Source organism: Colobus angolensis, unplaced genomic scaffold (genome assembly GCF_000951035.1).
Source record: "Colobus angolensis palliatus isolate OR3802 unplaced genomic scaffold, Cang.pa_1.0 Scaffold15, whole genome shotgun sequence".
Classification (NCBI taxonomy): Eukaryota; Metazoa; Chordata; class Mammalia; order Primates; family Cercopithecidae; genus Colobus; species Colobus angolensis.
In genome coordinates, this window is record NW_012114599.1 from 17,298,852 (window position 1) to 17,320,430 (window position 21,579).

General features: G+C 38.1%; 1 protein-coding gene across 1 annotated transcript in view; it reads right to left on the reverse strand.

Moving 5' to 3' along the window:
- The window catches only part of BIRC6 (baculoviral IAP repeat containing 6), a 266,933-nt gene that overhangs the window by 201,855 nt on the left and 43,499 nt on the right, over positions 1–21,579 (reverse strand). Inside the window, exons 5-9 of the mRNA XM_011936037.1 lie at positions 18,405–18,539; positions 13,114–13,336; positions 12,876–13,036; positions 7,893–7,951; positions 1,490–2,884 (exon numbers count right to left, since the gene is read on the reverse strand). Coding sequence (XP_011791427.1) covers positions 1,490–2,884; positions 7,893–7,951; positions 12,876–13,036; positions 13,114–13,336; positions 18,405–18,539 — 1,973 coding nt within the window. The remainder of the gene's footprint in view (positions 1–1,489; positions 2,885–7,892; positions 7,952–12,875; positions 13,037–13,113; positions 13,337–18,404; positions 18,540–21,579) is intronic.

Consider the following 21,579-nt stretch of genomic DNA (forward strand, 5'->3'; position numbering starts at 1 on the left):
CAAGATTGCATAACTGCACCCCAGCCTGTTGACAGGGTGAGACCCTGTCTCAAAAAAAAATAAAAATAAAAGTAAAAAAATAATTTCACTACATATAGTTCAAAGAAGGCAACCTAACCACTACATTAACCATTATGTTCCTTGGCTAAACTCTTGAAATCTATTTAAAGAGGGGAAAAACAGTCCACTATCAGAACCACAGATGAGATACATACATAACTGCTCAAATCCTAATTCCTCTGCCATGCCTTAGTTATAGTCACTTAGGCTTCAACCATCTCCTAGTTCTAAATTCCTACTAGACAATCAATAGAACTATTCATTTTGCCTGATATTGTCAGTAATCCTTTTCAAAAACTACTTTATCTCCCTAACTTAAAATGTACATAAAGAAAAAAATAGGCCAGGCACAATGCCACATGCCTGTAATCCCAACACTTTGGGAGGCCGAGGCAGGCAGATCACTTGAACTCAGAAGTTTGAGACCAGCCTGAGCAACATGGCGAAATCCCATGTCTACAAAAACTTACAAAAATTAGCTGAACATGATAGTGCGTAGTCCCAGCTATGCACTGTAGTCCCAGCTATTCAGGAGGTCGAGGCTGCAGTGAGCTAAGATAATGCCACTTGCACTCCAGCCTGGGCAACACAGTGAGACCCTGAGAAAGAAAAGAAAGGACCGGGCACAGTGGCTCATGCCTGTAGTTCCAGCACTTTGGGAGGCCGAGGTGGGTGGATCACCTAAGGTCAGGAGTTCAAGACAAGCCTGGCTAACATGGTGAAACCCTGTCTCTACCAAAAATACAAAAAAATTAGCCAAGCGTGCTGCCACGCGCCTGTAACCCCAGCTACTTGGGAGGCTGAGGCAGGAGAATCACTTGAACACAGGAGGCGGAGGTTGCAGTGAGCTGAGACTGGGCCATTGCACTTCAGCTTGGGCAACAAGAGTGAAACTCGGTCTCAAAAAAAGGAAAAGAAAGGAGGGGAGGGGAAGGGAGGGGGAAAGAAAGGGGAGAAAAAAAGGAGGGGAGGGGAAAAGAAAGGGGGAAAGCAGGAAAGGGGAAAGGAAAAGGAAAAGAAAGGAAGGAGAAAAAAAGAAAAAATAATTGCATACTATCTTAATCTATATAACGCTTCAAAATTTGCAAAACTAATCCACTGCTAGCCAAAGATCAGGAGTAAATCAGACCCCAAAAAAATGTATTCAGCAAAACTGAAAATTGTTTGCTAAGTATTTTTATTTCAGAAGGAAATAAAGACCAATAACTGTGCCAGAAACTTAGCAGACGTTACTTCACTCTAATAAGCCTAGGAAACAGACCTTCTTATCCTAGTTTATAAACAAATAAAAACAGGTTTAATGAATTTAACGTAACTTGCTAATTCCTCTCCATCTATTTGAATTTAAAATTCATACTAGGTATGCACATAAACAAATGCCACATACACATGCATTTTATAAGATTTATAGCATAATCAAACAACTTACCTTTGGTGCACGCACACAGCCTGTCTGTGCCAGAGCAGTAAATCACAGAAACAAATGTGTCCTGTTCCTCAGTGCCCTCCTTTTTGGGAGGCTCCACTTTGGCCAAAATTTCAAAGTTTGAAAGATCTAGTATTTTTACATATCCTCCCTGAGTAGTTATTACCAGGTGTCCAAGAGTAGAAATGTCAGACGTTTTTTCTCTCTCAAAACCATTCTTTGAGGTTAACTGCATGTCCTCAATAGGCTCCTCACAGTCATCCTCTCGATTATCCAGTATATCTGGTGGAAGCAAAATGAGCGAGGTAATTGTGTCCTGGGGATCTTTGATGTGTTGTATTTTTATTGGTTCCTCTTCTAAAGTCACTATCCGAGTGGCATAATTCATTTTATAAAGTACTAAATATCCACCACTAACATTCCTCTGCTCAGGCTGAATTATCAAAGGAGTCTGTACATCTGCTGGTGATTCATGCTGGATTACACTAATATTTGCACCATTCACTACAGCAAGATTTGATTCCAGCTCACCTTTCCGTCTATTACATAGTGCAGAGTTTAATTTATTTAAATTATTCAAGGCCTCTACTTGATTTATTGCACTCAAGGATTCAACAGGGCATGTCCGCAGTCCTACCAACAAATGAATTCCGTCAGCACAAGGAGTTATTGAGTCTACACAAAGATTCTCCTCCTCTGCAAACTTTGGCAGCCTCAAGCACTGAACCAAAGTCCCAGGCTTGGGAAACACAGAGTTCCACTTCTCAGAATCCGGAGAGGTAAGGTTGGCTGCTGCATCTGCAAATTGCTGAATGTAAGTCACAGGAGGATCCTGCAATAACAACTGCTCCTGACTATCCAGCTCCATTTCAATAATCTGTGGAACAGTAAAACCATCATCATGCAAACTTTTACTCATAATATTGTTCATCTGTGAAAAGATCTTTCCTGCTTTCTCATCAGATTCCTTGATGCTATAAAGAAGCAAAACCGGTAAAGTCCTCCTTACCAGAGGAGAATTGAGTTCTGAATTAGTGCAGGATTCATTGTCAGTTGACCCTTGTTCTGATATACTTTCACCCTGAGTTCTGCTCAGACCATCCAGTGACCTGTGAGAATTACTACTAATGGGTGAGGTAGCAGGAGATTTATATGTTAATAAACCTCCAGCTAATAAACACGGAAAAGGAATGTTGTGCTGTTCCTGATGCTTTTCCTTTGTCTTTTCACTCTTAGAGTTTGTTAAACAAGGATTTGCCCCAAGTTCTTCAAGATCCTTAACAGTATCTTCAAGCACATTTGCAACAATCTCCCACTGAAGTTTTTCTGGCTGTTGCAGAATGCTGAGTGCTGTTATATCAAGGCTTACTTCCATGGCTTCCTTCTGTGATGTATGCCCTTTAAAAAGGAACAATATTCATTAGACATAGCCTTGTAAAGATAAATAAAAATCAGTGGTTTAATGTTTTCATTAACTTTTTCTACTCATCCGGTCAGTACATTTTTTTTTTTTTTGAGACAGATTCTTGCTCTGTCACCCAGGCTGGAGTGCAGTGGTGTAATTTCGGCTCATCACAACCTGCGCATCCCAAGTTCAAGCGATTCTAGTGCCTCAGTCCCTCCCAAGTAGCTGGGATTACAGGCGCACACCACCACACCTGGCTAATGTTTATATTTTTAGTAGAGACAGGGTTTCACCATGTTGTCCAGGATGGTCTCCAACTCCCAACCTCAGGTCCATCCACCTCAGCCTCCCAATGTGCTGGGATTATAGGCGCGAGCCACCGTGCCCGGCCTAAAAAAATTTAAAGTGCAGTCAGCTCTCCATATTCACAGGTTCTACATCCACGGATTCAACTAACTGCGGATGGAAAACATTTATTTATTTATTTATTTATTTGAAGATGCAGTTTTGCTCTTGTTGCCTAGGCTACAGTGCAATGGCGTCATCTCGGTTCACCAAAATCTCCACTACCCAGGTTCAAGCAATTCTCCTGCCTCAGCCTCCCAAGTAGCTGCATTACCATACACAGCTAATTTTGTATTTTTAGTAGAGACGTGGTTTCTCCATGTTAGTCAGGCTGGCCTCGAACCTCCCGACCTCAGGTGACCCGCCCAGCTCAGCCTCCCAAAGTGCTGGGATTACAGGAATGAGCCACCGCGCCCAGCCAGAAAACTTTTTTTTTTTTTTTTTTTTGAGACGGAGTCTTGCTCTGTCACCCAGGCTGGAGTGCAGTGGCCAGGTCTCAGCTCACTGCAAGCTCCCCCTCCCGGGTTTACGCCATTCTCCTGCCTCAGCCTCCCGAGTAGCTGGGACTACAGGTGCCCGCCACCTCGCCCGGCTAGCTTTTTGTATTTTTTAGTTTAGCCAGGATGGTCTCGAACTCCTGACCTCGTGATCCGCCCGTCTCGGCCTCCTAAAGTGCTGGGATTACAGGCTTGAGCCACCGCGCCCGGCCCAGAAAACATTTTTTTTAAAAAAATGGATGGTTGCATCTCTACTAAACATGTACAAACTTTTTTGTCATTAAACAACAGAGAATAAAGACTTTTTACTCAATATTTACACTGTATTAGATATTATAAGTAATCTAGAGATCATTTAAAGTAATAGGAAAATGTAGATGTGCATAGTTTATAAGCAAAACTACACCATTTTATATAAGCGACTTGAGCATACCTGGATTTTGATATCTAGAGAGGGTCCTGGAACCAATCCCCCATAGATACCAGGCTATTTTTTTTTCTTTTCTTTTTTTTTTTTTTCAAACATACTCAAATCTAAGATGAACTTCCTTAGAAAAACTGTAAAAGTATTCAAGGGACTCAAAATTATTTTCAACTTAGGCCACGCACAGTGGCTCACACTTGTAATCCTAGCACTTTGGTAGGTTGAGGTGGGCAGATTACCTGAGCTCAGGAGTTCGAGACCAGCCTGGGCAATATGGCAAAACCCCGTCTCTACTAAAAATACAAAAAATTAGAGGCTGGGCGCGATGGCTCATGCCTGGCTCTATTCTGCTTATTTGGATAGTGTCAACCAAACTTCCTGAGGTAAGCAATTAGGTTTTATCTAGGCACTCTTCTAAAACTCAAATTTCAATTTGAACCCTTCTTTAACTTCCTACCAAACATTCTTCTCAGTCTTCACAAGAAGCCATGTATACTTAATTCGGATCTGTGGTTCAAATACCAAACTTTTCTCTATGCAATCTTCTTAGATATCTTCAAACCTCATAACCTTCAACTAAAAAACAAATGTCTCTTCATCTGCATTCACATTTTTGAAATTAAGAAATATATTTCAATAGGCCTGGCACAGTGGCTCACATCTATAATCCCAACACTTTGGGAGGCTGAGGCAGGTGGATCACTTGAGGTCAGGAGTTCAAGACCAGCCTGGCCAACATGGTAAAGTCCTATCTCTACAAAACATACAAAAATTAGGTGTAGTGGCAGATGCCTGTAATCCCAGCTACTCGGGAGGCTGAGGCAGTAGAATCTCTTGAACCCAGGAGGTGGAGGTTGCAGTGAGCCAAGATCGTGCCACTGCACTCCAGCCTGGGCAACAGAATGAGACTCCATCTCAAAAAAACATAAAAACAAACAAACAGAAAAAAAACAAAAAGAAATATATTTCGTAATTCTTCAGAAACTATCATCCAATTTGACTAAAACCACTTAGAAGTGTGATTTCCATTAAATTGGACATGTTCTGATAAGCTTGAAATGGTACTTTAACACTTTTTAAATACTTCGGGAAGAGAAGACATCATTAATATCAAATATATATATAGGACTATCCTATAAGCCTCCATAAAGTCACCAATAGTCTTTCAATGTAATGAAATTAGTTTAGAAGATACATACTTTTACTGTGAATGAATAAGCTACTTACAAATCCTTGAATGAGGCAATTAAAAATTTTGAACTGGAAAGATATTTTCTCTTACCATAGCTACTTTTTAATACTACATAAAGACAATGTTTAAACCCCTAAATGAAGTGTTATATGTAGTCGACAAAAACACATGATAATTTTCAAGACACTAGGAGCTAAAGTAAACATGGTATCTTTAAAAAGTGTGAAAAATCAAACAGGCATAGATGAAAAGAACAAAGGTAGAAAAAGGATAAGAAAATTGACCAAATATGAGTACTATAATTGCAAAAACATGTACTGAGATCCTTAGACCCAGGGAAAATAACAAAACTACAGCACACAAAGGAAAGGTTCCAGTGAGAATCAAAAAAACTTAAAACAGCAAACACTTTACAAAGGAAAAACAGAAGCCCACACTTTAAGTAACTTAACAAGACCAAGGAGTTATTTTTTGAAAGAGTTCAAAAACTTGGCTGGGTGCAGTGGCTCACACCTGTAATCCCAGCACTTTGGGAGGCTGAGGCAAGTGGATCACCTGAGGTCAGCAGTTGGAAACCAGTCTGGCCACAGAGCGAAACTCCATCCCAGAAAAACAAAAGAGCCAGCCTGGCTAGGTGTGGTGGCTCACGCCTATAATCCCAGCACTTTGGGAGGCTGAGGCGGGCGGATCACCTGAGGTCAGCAGTTAGAGACTAGTCTGGCCACAGAGCGAAACTCCATCTCAAAAAAACAAAAGAGCCAGTCTGGCTGGGCACGGTGGCTCATGCCTATAATCCCAGCACTTTGGGAGGCCGAGGCGGGCGGATCACCTGAGGTCAGGAGTTCAAGACCAGCCTGGCCAACATGGTGAAACCCTGTCTCTACTAAAAATACAAAACTTAGCCAGGTGTGGTGGCAGGCACCTATAATCCCAGCTACTCGGGGGACTGAGGCAGAAGAATCCCTTGAACCCAGGAGGTAGAGGTTGCAGTGAGCTGAGATTGTACCACTGCACTCCAGCCTGGGTGACAGAGCAAGGCTCTGTCAAAAAAAAAAAAAAGACAGAAAGAAAGAAAGGAAGAGTAGTAGTTTTTGCAGAAGGACAATAAAATGGGAAAAGAGCATTAGCTTCCTCAGTGTACTCTTTTTTTTTTTTTCCTGACCTCGTGATCCGCCCATCTCGGCCTCCCAAAGTGCTGGGATTACAGGCTTGAGCCACCGCGCCCGGCCCAGTCTACTCTTGTTAAAGAAAAAAAAATTTTTTTTAACTTTTCTAGAACAAATTACACATTTATACATTTTTAAGGGCATTTTCCTGCCTTATTTGGTGATTTTTTTGTTCATTGCTCAGAACTGCTTCAAAAGACTGCTAAGGATTAACCCAAAATTGTCCAGTGTTCCATTTAGTGCCTTTCAAAAAAATTTGATGACAAATTAGAATTTAAAGACTATTTACTACCAAATGTTAACTATAATTTTTGTGAACTGTACTACACAAAACCATTCCTCTTCTAAAAAGATTTGTTACATATGTCCGTAGTACACAGCATCTGACATTAAACAATAGCCACAAGTTAATAACAGTCACTTTTTAAAAATACTGGCTACTTCCCAGGCACTGCGCTTTATATGCACTTACCTTATCTAATTCTTTTTTTTTTTTTTTTTTTGAGAGGGAGTTTCTCTCTTATTGCCAGGGTGGAGTGCAATGGCGATCTCAGCTCACTGCAATCTCTGCCTCCCAGGTTCAAGCGATTCTCCTGCCTCAGCCTCCTGAGTAGCTGGAATAGGTACACGCCACCACGCCCAGCTAACTTGTTTTTTATTTTTAGTAGAGATAGGGTTTCACCACGTTGGCCAGGCTGGTCTCAAACTCCTGACCTCAGGTGATCCACCCGCAGTGGTCTCCCAAAGTGCTGGGATTACCGACATGAGCCACCAAGCCCGGCCTAATTCTTAAAACTCTAACAGACTTTAATATCGCTATGCCATATATCAGAAGTGCAATCAGACTATATTAAGTAGAAGAGTTAGGATTTAAATTCTGACATAGTAAAACTATTTTGAAGCATATTAGCTTTTCCTACAAAATAACATTAAAATACGAAGTATATTATTTTGCCCTAATATTTTATAAGCTAGTAAGGCATTTTACTTGATATTTTAATGTCTATAATTTCATACAATAAAATGTAGTTCTGTATTCACCTATATGAATAAAGAGCTTTAAACACTACTTTTAGTTAACAGAATACATTATACAAATAAAAAGACACAATTACCTGACATGTGACAAAAATTTAATGTAACTATCCACTTTAATTCCTTTGGCTCAAATAGGTACCATTTAAACTTTAAATACGGAACACTATGTACATACTACTAATTTGAGATCTCTGACACATAATATTTCAGTCTTCTGTGTATACTAGCAAAAATTTAGAGTTAGCATTAAGTAAGAGATTCAGAATTAAGTGGTAGTTAGCTGTATATACAACTGTGTAAAGAATTTTTTAAATACATTATCTAATACTTTTTACATACCTGTCACAGAATCTGATCTGGAATGCTCTTCACTGTCTGAATCCTCCAGTAAATCATCACTTAAATCAAAAGACAAAGTAAACAATTTGAATTTCCAAAAAAGTATACATCATATGAGCAAGCAAAGAAAAAAGAACAGTTGTTTTTTGGGTTTTTTTGAGACAAGGTCTCACTCTGTCACCCAGGCTGGAGTACAGTGGCAGGAAAACAGCTCACTGCAGTCCTGACCTCCTCCTGGCCTCAAGCAATCATTCCGCCTCAGCCTCCCAAGTAAGTGGGACCATAGGCACACGCCACTCTGCCCAGCTACTTTTTTTTGAATTTTTGCAGAGATGGGGTCTCACCATATTGCCCACGCTGGTCTCGAACCTTTGGGCTCATGCAATCTTCCCACCTCTACCTCTCAAAGTGCTGGGATTACAGGCATGAGCCACTATGCCTGGCCTGAAAGTACAGTGTTAAAATCACTACTACATATCTCAAACATAAAAAACAATTAAAATTGGCTTAAATGAGATATAAAGAGTAGTTTGATAACATAACTGATTAACAACACTGACAAAAATCTTCTTAAATCATTAAATGTCTAACTGAAATAGGGTGTGCAAACCTCTAAGAATCTATAATAACATATGCAGGAATTTGAAGACTACTGTGTGACTAAGGACAGCTTGGGCAAACAAAAATATAAAAGACAGCAGCAGCTAATAAAATCAAGCACCAGCTTGCAGTAGTAAAACGTTAAGAACTATTCTATTACTGAATTCAGGACAGCCTAAAACCAAACATAATAGTTGTATAAGCACGTGTGTATGTTTGTGTACTCACATGTACGTAAAATTTTATTTTTGTTTTATATTTTGTTTTGGAGGGGCTAAGAACTCCTTTACATACAGAAGACAGGGGGTCATCAGGACAAGACAAAGTCTTGTCTCGATCTCCTGACCTTGTGATCCACTCACCTCAGCCTCTCAAAGTGCTGGGATTACAAGCACAAGTCACCGCGCCTGGCCTATAATGTCATTTTAGACATAACATAAATTGGCATTCTGCACTGAAAATGCTTAAGGATATTACTGCACTCCAAGGCAATGTTTGAAATATTTTGGGGCAGCTAAGTGGAAATTCACTTATATATTTTTGAAAAAGTTTCTCTGTTTTAGTCTTTTCAGGTGATATAGTCGCCCATAAACCAATTTAGTGCTATAATTTACAAAAGCAAAAAATGTAAAAAAGTTTAAAATCAGCTGCTAATTCATTAGTCTCATTGGCTGGTTTCAGAGAAATAGGAAGTATAAAAACAAATCCAAAGAATAAATACTAATAATTGGGAATTATCAAAAATGAGTAAGTGTAAAAATGAATCCAAAGAATAAATATTAATAATTGGGAATTATCAAAAATGAAGAAGTCCAAACCAAGAAAATACAATAGGTTTTAAGTATAGAATGGCTGTTAAATTAAGAAAAATAAATAACCAAGTATTAACCTGTTGTACTAAGATGAACAATTAAAATTAAGTAGTAGTATGTTTTAAAGGAATTCAGGTGTCTTAATATTTCAAAGAGGGCTGCCAGATAAAAGCCTTAAATTAGCAAAGAATGTTTTATTCTTCAAGTTTTCAAAAATGCAATCAGGGAACAGGTACAGTGACTCACACCTGTAATCCCAGCACTTTGGGAGGGCAAGGAGGGAGGACTGCTTGAGCCCAAGAATTCAAGACCAGCCTGGGCAACATAGTGAGACCCCATCTCCACAAAAAAAATAAAAAAATTAGCTGGGCATGGTGGCACATGTCTTTAGTCCCAGCTACTTATAAGGCTGAGGGAGAAGGATGACTTGAGCCTAGGAGGTAAAGCCCAGGTGATAGAGCAAGATCTTGTTTCAAGAAAAAAAAAATTGTAAATTCACATTCTTTTAAAATATTTTGTGACAAAAATATTCTCAAACTATTACATCACAAATTATATGGCTACGGCCAGGCGCAGCGGCTCACATCTATAATCCCAGCACTTTGGGAGGATGAAGCAGGCAGATCACATGTGGCCAGGAGTTTGAGACCAGCCTGGCCAACATGGTGAAATCCGTCTCCACTAAAAATACAAAATTTACCCGGGCATGGTGGCGCAGGCCAGTCCCAGCTACTCAGGAGACTGAGGTATGAGAACTGAACGTGGGAGGCAGAGACTGCAGTGAACCAGGATCACACCACTGCACTCCAGCATGGGCTACAGAGTGAGACTCCCTCAAAAAAAAAAAAAAGAAAAAAAATTGTATGAACAAAATAACTAAATTGTACACTCACATGAATTTTATGGTTTGAAAAATTACACTTCAATAAAACTTTTTTAAAAATCACATGCGGCTGGGCACAGTGGCTCACGCCTGTAATCCCAGCACTTTGGGAGGCCAAGGTGGGTGGATCACCTGAGGTCCGGAGTTTGAGAACAGCCTGGCCAACATGGAGAAACCCTGTCTTTACTAAAAATACAAAAAATTAGCCAGGAGTAGTGGCAGGCACCTGTAGTCCCAGCTACTCATGAGGCTAAGGCAGAAGAATCGTTTGAACCCGGGAGGCAGAGGTCGCGGTGAGCCGAGATTGTACCACTGCACTCTAACCTGGGCGACAGGGTGAGGCTCTGTCTCAAAAAAAAACAAAAAACAAAAAAACAACAACAACAACAAAAAACATGCATTTTAAAAAGAAACTAGAATACATGTAAATGTTACTATAATTCCATAGTATGATTATGACTACTCTGTATTTCATCAATTTCCATTCCTGCATTTTGCCATTTTCCTGCAATAAGCATGCACTATTTACGTAACAGGCACTGTATTTACTAAAGCCCTCTACATTTTGCAAAACTTTTTACAAAGCAATACACATGCAAAATAAATATTACAGTTAAAGTAAAAATGTTTAGTTAAGATTATATGTTTCTGAAAACTAGACATACTAGTAAGGGTACCTTGGTTTATAGCAATCCCATAAACAATTTCATTTACATTCAAGAAATGTTTACCAAACTGACCTGATATACAAATGACAAGTGAATCATCTAGAAAAAAATCTTAATTCATTAAAATTAAATGTATTACCAAATCTTCTTAATTCAGAAAACAAATATTGTCTTCTAAGAAAAAATGGTCAAAAACAATTCCTCATTCTTTCAATGTAAATAACAAAGAAAAATAAATTTTACAAAAATGATTCTAAGCAAGCTATACTGCTAATTACTTTAAACTTCTTGGATAAGCTTAGATTTTTTCCAATTAATGTATTATTCTTCAAGCTAATGAAACCCACATAGTATATTTTATAACCAAATATATTGGATCTTGTGCCACATAAAGTCAGAGGTAGTATAGCTCATTATATTCACTATCAATTCCAACAGGACTGCTCCTACTTCTTGGGGAGGGGAAGTGCAGATAGGGGGCGTAAGGTTAGGGATGAAGTTTCACCTCTTCAGCTTCCTCCTACCACATTAACTTAATGTTTTTGTATGATTTGTTTAAGACTTTCTTCAGAGAAAACCGACCTTCAACCCTAGATTACACATTTCTTAAAAGCAAGTAGAGATTACCTCAACTCAAGCACATTACCCCATATAATGTTGAGGAGTATTTCCACTAGTAATACAGAATACATGTTTATCTAAAATGTACATTTTACCTGGGAGGCTGTGACTATATGTGTGTGGGTATATGTAATCCTAGAAGTATATTTTGATTCAATTTTTAATCCCCAAATTACAAAACCTCAAGACAAAGTTCAAATTAAAGTAAGTGCCTAGAAGGACATATAAATTTCATTATCTTCTATTACTTTTCCACTAACTTCTAAGAAATCAGAGAAATCAAGCATGCTTAATATCTAGTCCTATTGGCAAAATATGGTCAGAAATTCAGACAACAGTTAAGCTGCTTTCCCATTAAGCTTTCAGAGATTTATATTAATAGAACAACCACAAGGCTTTCTTCAATGTTATTACCAAGAGGAACTAGATGGAATACATATATTGTAAATTTTCCACTAATTCCATTAATGAAATAACTTCCATTAATAAAATTTTACATTACTCTTTAATGAAAGTACATCCCACCAAAGGGGTTGTGAAGTAAAATGATAAATCACTGACTACAGAGTAACACCCATCACATATCAGTAACATAAGGAGCCCCTGGAAGTGAAATGGCAGATATTCTCAGTCTATCAAGACATCTGATCACAGTTAAATAGCTCCATTTCACATGGCTGCCTACAGAATCTTTTTTCCCCCCACCTACAGAATCTTACTAGCCCAGTTCAGTCAAAACCGTAGTGGTTCTTAGGAAACAAGTGAAGGAGGGTGATACTTAGACTCTCCCACCCCACCTACATCAGATGCAGCACAAAAATCAGGAATCTCTCAGAGAAGTTGAGTGAAGGAGAATCCAGAACAGCAATTTTACCAAAATATTTCTCTAGCAATAATTATGGTACCTCAACTCACTGTTGCTACTGGTACACTGTTTTAAACAATTAGATCCTCTTACTTCACACCTCAGGTTATTCCATTATTATTATTCATTAGCACTGCCATAATTTGAGGGGCTAATGAAAAAAGGGAAACTGAAATTATCTAATTCAACTGCTCTATGAAAAAGATTTAGTAGAAAGGGAAACTACAGTATAATTTCATTTCATTATTTAGAGTTTTCAAAGTGACTTTTCATCATCTATTGTTCAATGTGGCAATTATTTCCAATTGACATAGATTGTGATAGAATGTTAAGTATATTTTATAAACTATGCTGTTTCTGAAGATTTTTCTTCAAGAATCACAGATTTCAGATTTCTAACCAAACATTTACTCTCTCATCTCTTAACTGCATAACTTTTCTTTCCCTCCTCTTTAATTATTAGAACTATGAGAATATAAAATTTAGGAAAACATGTTAACATCTATTAAATACTACTAAAACAAACTCACATACCTATCTCCTTCCAATTTTGGTATATCTGAGCAACTAGAGGAGTCCTCCAGCCACGCCAAAGTTGGTCTCCTTGAATCAACTCCTGAGCTTGGGTCTCCTGACAGAATAAGCTGTTGTACAATTGCTGGATCATAGGCATTAATTTCAAACTTTAAGTGCACCTAAACAAATGAAAAGCCTAAGTTTACAACTGATTTTTTTTCAGTTACTAATTTGTTACTTCAAAATTCAAACATACCTTCATAAGTTTGGAAACATCCCATATGCAGATCTTCCCTCGTTTAGTTGCAGCAGCTAGAAAATGAGGGCAGCTCCCCGACCCAAAGCAAGATATTCTGTCGGTTCCATCCGTACAAGGAAACTGTGCAGGACTTGTTGCAAGAGTGACTGACAATGGCACATTCTGTGTGTGCTCACCTTTCACAAATGGGCAGTTTGGGGAATGTCTTTCGTGTTCAGACCTTTACACAGATTAAGAAAGGAAAAGTTTACTAAAAATAAAGCAATTCAGTTTGTACATTAAAACAGAACTCCAGGATCATCATCATTTTTTATCTGAACTTAAACTATTCATCATTAAAGACTTAATACAACCAAATCATTCAGTATTATGAAGATCACTCTAACATGTTCAACCGTTTATAATATTCACACATTCAATATTCCAAACATTTAACAATAGCAGTTGTTACTCACTTTAACTGATTATAAAGTCAATCTCAGGCAAAACTGAGAAACTAATACTATAGTGTAAGTAATGCTATATTACATACTACAAAATTGTTTAAACTTCTGTTATTTCCTCGCACTGGTTTCCTACAGCTTTGAATGATTAACTACTATGTTTCAATTTAAAATTCTCCGTATCTATCAGGGGCCACAACTATCAATAATATACAGTTGAAACTCAATAAATGCCACTCATAACACAAAAAGTTATTTTACTAAATATTTTACTACATTATTTTACTAAAAAGTTTTTTAGTAAAGATCTGAAAGCAGAAAGATCTCTAGTATGAATAAAATAATATAAATTAAGAACACAAATATACCTTATGTATTCACTATACAATCAAATCAGACAAATAACTTTTAAATAAAATTTATTTCCTAAGAGCCTTAGGAATGTAAAGTTAATAAATTATACACTACTTCTTTCAAATAAATGCTTACTGAACAAAAAGAAATGTTAAATTAAAAACGTAGCAAGTTTAAGAAATATAAAACACAGGCTGGGCACAGCAGCTCAACCTGTAATCCCAGCACTTTGGGGGGCCAAGGTGGTTGGATCCTTGAGGCCAGGAGATTGAGACCAGCCTAGGCAACATAGTGAGACCTCATTGTTACAAAAAATAAAAATAAAAATAATTAGGTGGGTGTGATAGCATGTGCCTGTAGTCCCAGCTACTCGGGAGACTCAGGTAGGAGGATCCCTTGAGCCTGGGAGTTCAAGGCTGCAGTGAGCTACGATCGTGCCACTGCACTCCAGCCTGAGCAACAGAGCAAGACCCTGTCTCTAAAAAATAAAAAATTTAAAAATTTAAATTAAAATATTAAATAAAATACTAGGACCTCAGATCAAGACTGGTATAATGACCCAAATATTGTAAGCAGGATCAACTTAGCACCTATCTGCTCAACTTTATGCTTCCTTTATATTTCTTTCCTTATTTTTATTTCTATTAGCTATAATTATAAGGCATTAGAAATGTCAGGATCCTGCTACCAAAACAAGAACCCATGAGCCAGGCATGATGGTAAAGCATACAGTCCCAGTCAGTCAGGAGGCTGAGGTAGGAGGACTGCTTAAGCCCAAGAATATGAGGCTGCAGTAAGCTGTGATCACACCTGTGTATAGCCATTGCACTTCAGCTTGGACAATATATCAAGACTTCGTATCTAAAAAATAAAATAGGCTGGGCGTGGTGGCTCACGCCTGTAATCCCACCACTTTGGGAGGCCAAGGTGGGTGCATCACTTGAGGTCAGTAGTTCCAGACCAGCCTGGCCAACATGGGGAAACCCCATCGCTACTAAAAATACATATATTAGCTGGGCGTGGTGGCGCACACCTGTAGTCCCAGCTACTTGGGAAACTGAGACACGAGACTCTCTTGAACCTGGGAGGCAGGGGTTGCAGTGAACCGAGATCACACCACCGCACTCCAGTCTGGGCAACAAAGTAAGACTGCATCTCCAAGAAAATAAATAAATAAATAAATAATAAAATTAAATTAAAAAAATAAATGTTTCTTAAAGAACCATTGTTTTTAACTCATTGTTTTATTTCCATGTCAAAGAAAGAACTTTACACATAAAACATGCTACTCCATACAATGTATGTATTTCTTTTTACCAGGCACCTACAACTTACACATATAAATCCATATATAAATCCTGGGCAATTTTTAATATGCAGATGTCTTTCCTAATCCTTTTACAGTGCATCTCCAAGCAAATGACATTTGGGCCAGGTTCCCTCCCAGCTAAATCTAGCGTACTTTACCACTTTCCATCTCTCTCTTTTTCCTGAGTTTTAACTTTTTCAATAAAATTTTATTTATACAAGTTACACACGGCTATATAAAATAAAGCTAAAGACCCACATCAATTTTAAAATCTAATCCCAGTAATTTCCAATCCCACCTCCAGGAAACCACCATTTCAAATTTAAATGATACATTTCTAAAATATTTTTTATAAGTTTACATACATAAATGTACATACAGATGTGGAAGTATGTGTGAAAAAATTTTTTAAATAAAATACAGGGTTTTAAATTGTTAAACAACTGGTGTCACTGTACATGACATATATATTTTATCATGTATTCAATCACCAATCATTCTATTAATACAAAAGATTTCTTGATACAATAACATATCTGAAAGTTACTGAGGGTGATTAACAGAGATCTTACTGTTCATTCCCCTTAACTGTTGGACCACAGTCTATTATATGAATATACCACATTCTACCAGGCTATTCCCTTCCTGATGGGCATTTAAAAGGATTCGATTTTTAACTGCAGTGACCATCCACTTTATGCCTCTGTGCATGCAAGAGCAATTAACTCCCTAGGATAGGTAAATAGAAGTGGAAATGCTAGTTACTAGAGTATGGTCCATTTTTTTGTGTTTTTAACTTCAACCTCCCTCCAAAGGAACTCTATCTAAACTCGCAGTCAAAATATGACTCCCATTTGCCCTTTCAAATTTTTCCTTTCCCCCTTACCATTCAGAAGGTGCCTAGGCTCCCCAGCCTCCATCAATCCTCTTTCCTCCTACCCATTTGGAGGACTTGCCCCAGGCCTTCAGAGACCCCATCAACTTCTTGAGTGTTTGAGGAATCCCAAATGCTGGTGCAAAGAAGAGGTAGAATCCCTGAATCCCTGGCCATGTCAAGAAAACATGGGTTTTGAACAGCCCAAGTTGGAAATTTTAATCAACTTTCCATAGAAAATATTTACAAAGAAGATAACATTTGATAATATTGTACAATTTTTCAAGTATAGGTTAAATAACTTTTTGAGGATTGGCATAGGGACCTAAAATATATATATATATTAAAAAGACAATTCCAAACAGAAACTCAAATTGAAAACTGTTCATACAGTAGGGCCCCCTCTCATCCACAGCATCACTCTTTTTTTTTTTTTTTTTTGAGATGGAGTTTCACTCTTGTCGCCCAAGCTGGAGTGCAATGTTACAATCTCTGCTCACTGCAAACTCCGCCTCCCCAGTTCAAGCGATTCTCCTGCCTCACCCTCCCGAGTAGCTGGGATTACAGGTGTGTGCCACCATGCCCAGATAATTTATTGTATTTTTAGTAGAGACAGGGTTTCACCATGTTAGCCAGGCTGGTCTTGAACTCTTGACCTCAGGTGATCCACCCGCCTCGGCCTCCCAAAGTGCTGGGATTATAGATGTGAGCCACCATGCCTGGCCTACAGCTTCACCCTTTATGGTTTCAGTTACTCATGGTCAACCATGGTCCCAAAATAGATGAGTACAGTACAATAAGATATTTTGAGAGAGAAATACAGACAGACTGACCACAGTCACAGAATTTTTATTACACTATATTGTTAAAATTGTTCAATGTTAGGACGGGCACAGTGGCTTACACCTGTAATCCAAGCACTTCGGGAGGCCAAAGCGGGCAATCATCGGAGTTCAGGAGTTGGAGATCAACCGGGCAAACATGGCAAAACCCCGTCTCTACTAAAAATAGAAAAATTAGCCGGGCATGGCGGCACACGCCTGTAATCCCAGCTACTCAGGAGGCTGAGGCAGGAGAATTGCCTGAACCCAGGAGGTAGAGGTTGCAGTGAGCCAAGATTGTACCACTACACTCCAGTCTGGGCAACAGAGCAAGACTCCATCTGAAGAAAAAGAATTGTTCAATTTTATTAGTTATTGTTATTAATCTCTTTCTGTGCTTAATTTATGAATTATACTTTATCATAGGTTATGGATGAATAGGGAAAAAATATAGTATGTATATGGTTCAGTACTATCTGCTGTTTCAGGTATCCAATGGGTCCTGGAATGTATGCCCTGCAAACAAGGGGGACTACTGTATTCAACTCTCTGCCTGCAGATAGATACAACTTGAATTTTTCATACAGTATTTTCCAATCTGAACTCCACAGGTACACTGCAATATGTTTTAGCAAGTTTGCCCCACACACATCAGCTGATTTAACATTCAGAGACTTCAAACTAATTTTAATACAAAGCAAGCAACATATCCTAAAACCAAAACCTGGTTCTATCACTTACTAGCCATATGCCCCTTCAGCAAATTTTATTCTCTTCATTTTAAACTGGGATAGTAACTCCTATCTCACAGAGTAACTATAAAGGTTAAACTGGAGAATATTCATAGTTCCCTCCTATAAAATGGAGATTACAATAGTACCTACTTCACAGGGAAGCATGAAAATTAAATGATTTAAAAATATATAAAGTATTCAGAATGGTACCTAGTATACCATCTTATATAAAATTTGCTCTAACAATGTACTATTATTTCTATTAATAAGACCTCAGAATAATTATTTGTGAACATGAAGTTTCAATACATGATCTCTAATGTTAAACCAGGTTCTAAAATTTCGTGCACTAAAATTCAGAGATATCAAAGACTCCCTAAAATTCCTTCAAAATTAGAAACGTATACTATAAGACTCTTCATGGATTCCCTATTGACAACCTGCTCTCAACAGACCAAGATTCAAATGCTAAAGCTCATGCTGGGGTTCACTTTACCATAGCTTTCTGGTTTTCAGTTAGAGCGTGGTTCTATTGTTTGGTACTTCCCTCATGTACAAATTTTAGAAAGTCAAACTTAACAGACACTGTATGCCAAGTGGTGTGACAGAGTATAGACAGGGCTATCTCATTCTCAGGACAATGACAAAAAATTAGGTGGCAAAAGGCAAAAAATTGTAAGCAGAAAAGTAAAATTTAGAAGCATATTTACATGACTGACTCAGCCTATTATGTCCAGAAACATCAAGACTCACCAAGGTTCATCAGTAGGTTCCCAACAAACGAGGCATACACTACAAGTAAAACACATGGCTCTATCATCTCCAGATGAGGCAGGCTGCAAAATTATAAAGAAAAGAGGCAGAAAGGGTAAATCATTATTAAAATAGCTTTATAATAAAAATTATTTTTAAAAGTTCATAATTTTAAGTAAAATTCTATACTGAAAATGAGAAAATTAGCCTATAATATTAGGTCCAACAATACACTGAAACCTCCAAATATTTATTAACTGCCTGCATTATTTGAAAATTCAGAAAATGACCACTAAATCAAAGAGAGGTACACATATATGCAATCCCTGATCTAGTACTTTTCTAATTGCTATAATAAAGTATCTGAACTATTAAGTATAAAAGAAAGATTCTGGCTGGTTTACACTATTTGTTGTGGTTGCTGTTGTTGTTGTTGTTGTTGTTTTTGAGACGGAGTCTTGCTCTGTCACCCAGGCTGGAGGGCAGTGGCGTGATCTCAGCTCACTGCAAGCTCCGCCTCCCCGGGTTCAAGCGATTTCCTGCCTCAGCCTCCCGAGTGGCTGGGACTACAAGCGCCCGCCACCACACCCAGCTAATTTTTTCATATTTTTAGTAGAGACGGGGTTTCACCATGTTAGCCAGGATGGTCTCAATCTCCTGACCCTGTGATCCAACCCCCTCAGCCTCCCAAAGTGCTGGAATTACAGGCGTGAGTCACCGCACCTGGCCTCTTATTGTTTGTTAAAGAGACAGAGTCTCTTTAAAACTGTCTCTTTTAAAGACACAGAGTCTTAGGCTGGAGTGCAATAGCACAAACATAGCTCACTATAGCCCTGAACTGAACTCTTGGACACAAGTAATCCTCCAACCTCAGCCTCCCAAGCAGTTGGAACTACAGAAGTGTTCCACAACACCCAGCTAATTCTGTTATTTTTTTTGTAGAGACAGGGTCTCCCTAAAGTATCCAGGCTGGTCTCAAATTCCTGGGCTTAAGTGATCCTCCTGCCTTGGCCTCCCTAAGTGCTGGGATTACAACTGTGAGCCACTGCACCAGCCAATGGGCTTATTATTAAATAAATACTAAATCCCATACAACTATACAAGAAGGGCAAGGAAAAAGGGAAAGCAAAGTAGTCAATCTAATTCACATAATATGGAATCTAATTCATACAACATGGGACAAAATGCTATATATATTTCAATCCAAGGGCCAGGTACAATTTATATATATATACACACACATATATGTATGTATATATATTTTCAAAACCTGAACTGAAATATACCTGAAAACTAATATGAATATTTGTGAACATTTACTTCATAGATGCAAATTTATTACACATTTTAGAAGATTACAAATAATCAGCTCCTAACATTTCCTAGAATCAGAGGATTCTAGGAAACCCATTATTGGACCTCTCTGCAAAGATAGAATATAATGAACAATAACTCACCAGAAAAAAAAATATCAAGGCATCACTTAACAGAGACTCTTAGAAAATTACACCAAATTAAAAGAAAGATGACAAGTTGCTAGAAAAATGGTCCATGTTCAATCCTTAATTTAGGGAAATAATTTCACTGATTCTAATATTAGCTAGTCTCCAAACTTACCTATCTGTAACTGGAAATCTGACAAATTTTGAATAAAATATTCATATATATATATATATATAGTTTTCTGGTTTAATTTTAGTTCACATGTTCAGAATACTTGAAGATAACAAAGCAATAATCAGTCTTCAGATTCTAAATGACAGTTACTTTAATGTACTTCAAAATGTACTTGAATTCTTAAATTAGGCCAAGTGCAGTGGCTTACACCTGTAATCACAATACTTTAGAAGGTTAAGGCAGGCAAACTGCCTGAGCACAGAAGTTTGAAACCAGCCTGGACAACACAGTGAAATCTCATCTCTACAAAAAATAAACAGAATTAGCTGGGCATGGTGGCACATGCCTGTAATCCCAGCTACTTGAGGGGCTGAGGTGGGAGAACTGCTTGGGCCTGGGAGGCTGAGGCTACAGTGATCACGCCACTGCACTCCACCTTGGGTGGCAGAGCAAGACCCTGTCCCAAATAAATAAATAAATAAAGTTAAATAAGCATGCTTTATTTAAACCGACATATAGGTATTAGATTTCTTAAGATTCTTTTAGCAGTGGTAAAACAGTGATAAGCCAGTCTATACCACTCAGTTTAAGTTTCCCATTAAATAACATATTAAATAACATCTAGCTAAAATCATTTTTCTTAACTTCCCTCTAATTCAGCAAAGCTTTTTATAATGTCCCATTCTTATGCCTCTGTATCGTGTTAATCCTTACACCTTATACCCTCCTCTTTTCCTACATAAAACTATGACTATTTTTCTTGACTAATTCTTCCTCTACCTGTGCAACTTAATCAGTTCTTTAATGCACAAATATTCAAGTTGCAATGCACTACTTGTAATGCTGCTTCTGTAGTTATCTAGTATATGGATAATTTGTACCCCAACTAAAATGAGAATTTTGAAACTGTAAAACTTCTTTTATTGCATTACCCTAAGCATCTACTACTGTGTTATGAATGCAGATGTCAAACACTGGAAATAAACATGCATCAAAATAGAATACTTGTCAAAAACCCAATCTGAAGAATATTGTCTATTTGTTGATTTTATTAAAAAATTATGGCCTGGCGTAGTGTCTCACACCTATAATCTCAACACTTTGGGGAGGATGAGGTATGTAGATCACTTGAGCAGGAATGTGAGACAAGTCTGGGCAACACCAGAAATCCTGTCTCTACAAAAAAAAAAAAAAATTAGGTTGGTGCAGAAGTTAGCCAGGCCCAGTGGCACACACCTGTAGTCTCAGTTACTCAGGGAAGCTGAGGTGGGTGGATTACCTGTGCCTGGGAAGGCTCAGGCTGCAGTGAGTGGTGATAGTGCCACTGTACTCCAGCCTGGGCAACAGAGTGAGACCCTGTCTCAAAAACAAAAAAATAAAAATAATTGTTTTTCAAAAAAGTTGTATCTAATCTGAAAGAAAATACTCAGTTGTTAATTGCTTAAACAATTTTTTCCTGGCCAGGCACGCCTGTAATCCCAGCACTTTGGGAGGCCAATGCAGGCAGATCACCTGAGGTCAGGAGTTTGAGACCAGCCTGGGCAACATGGTGAAACCC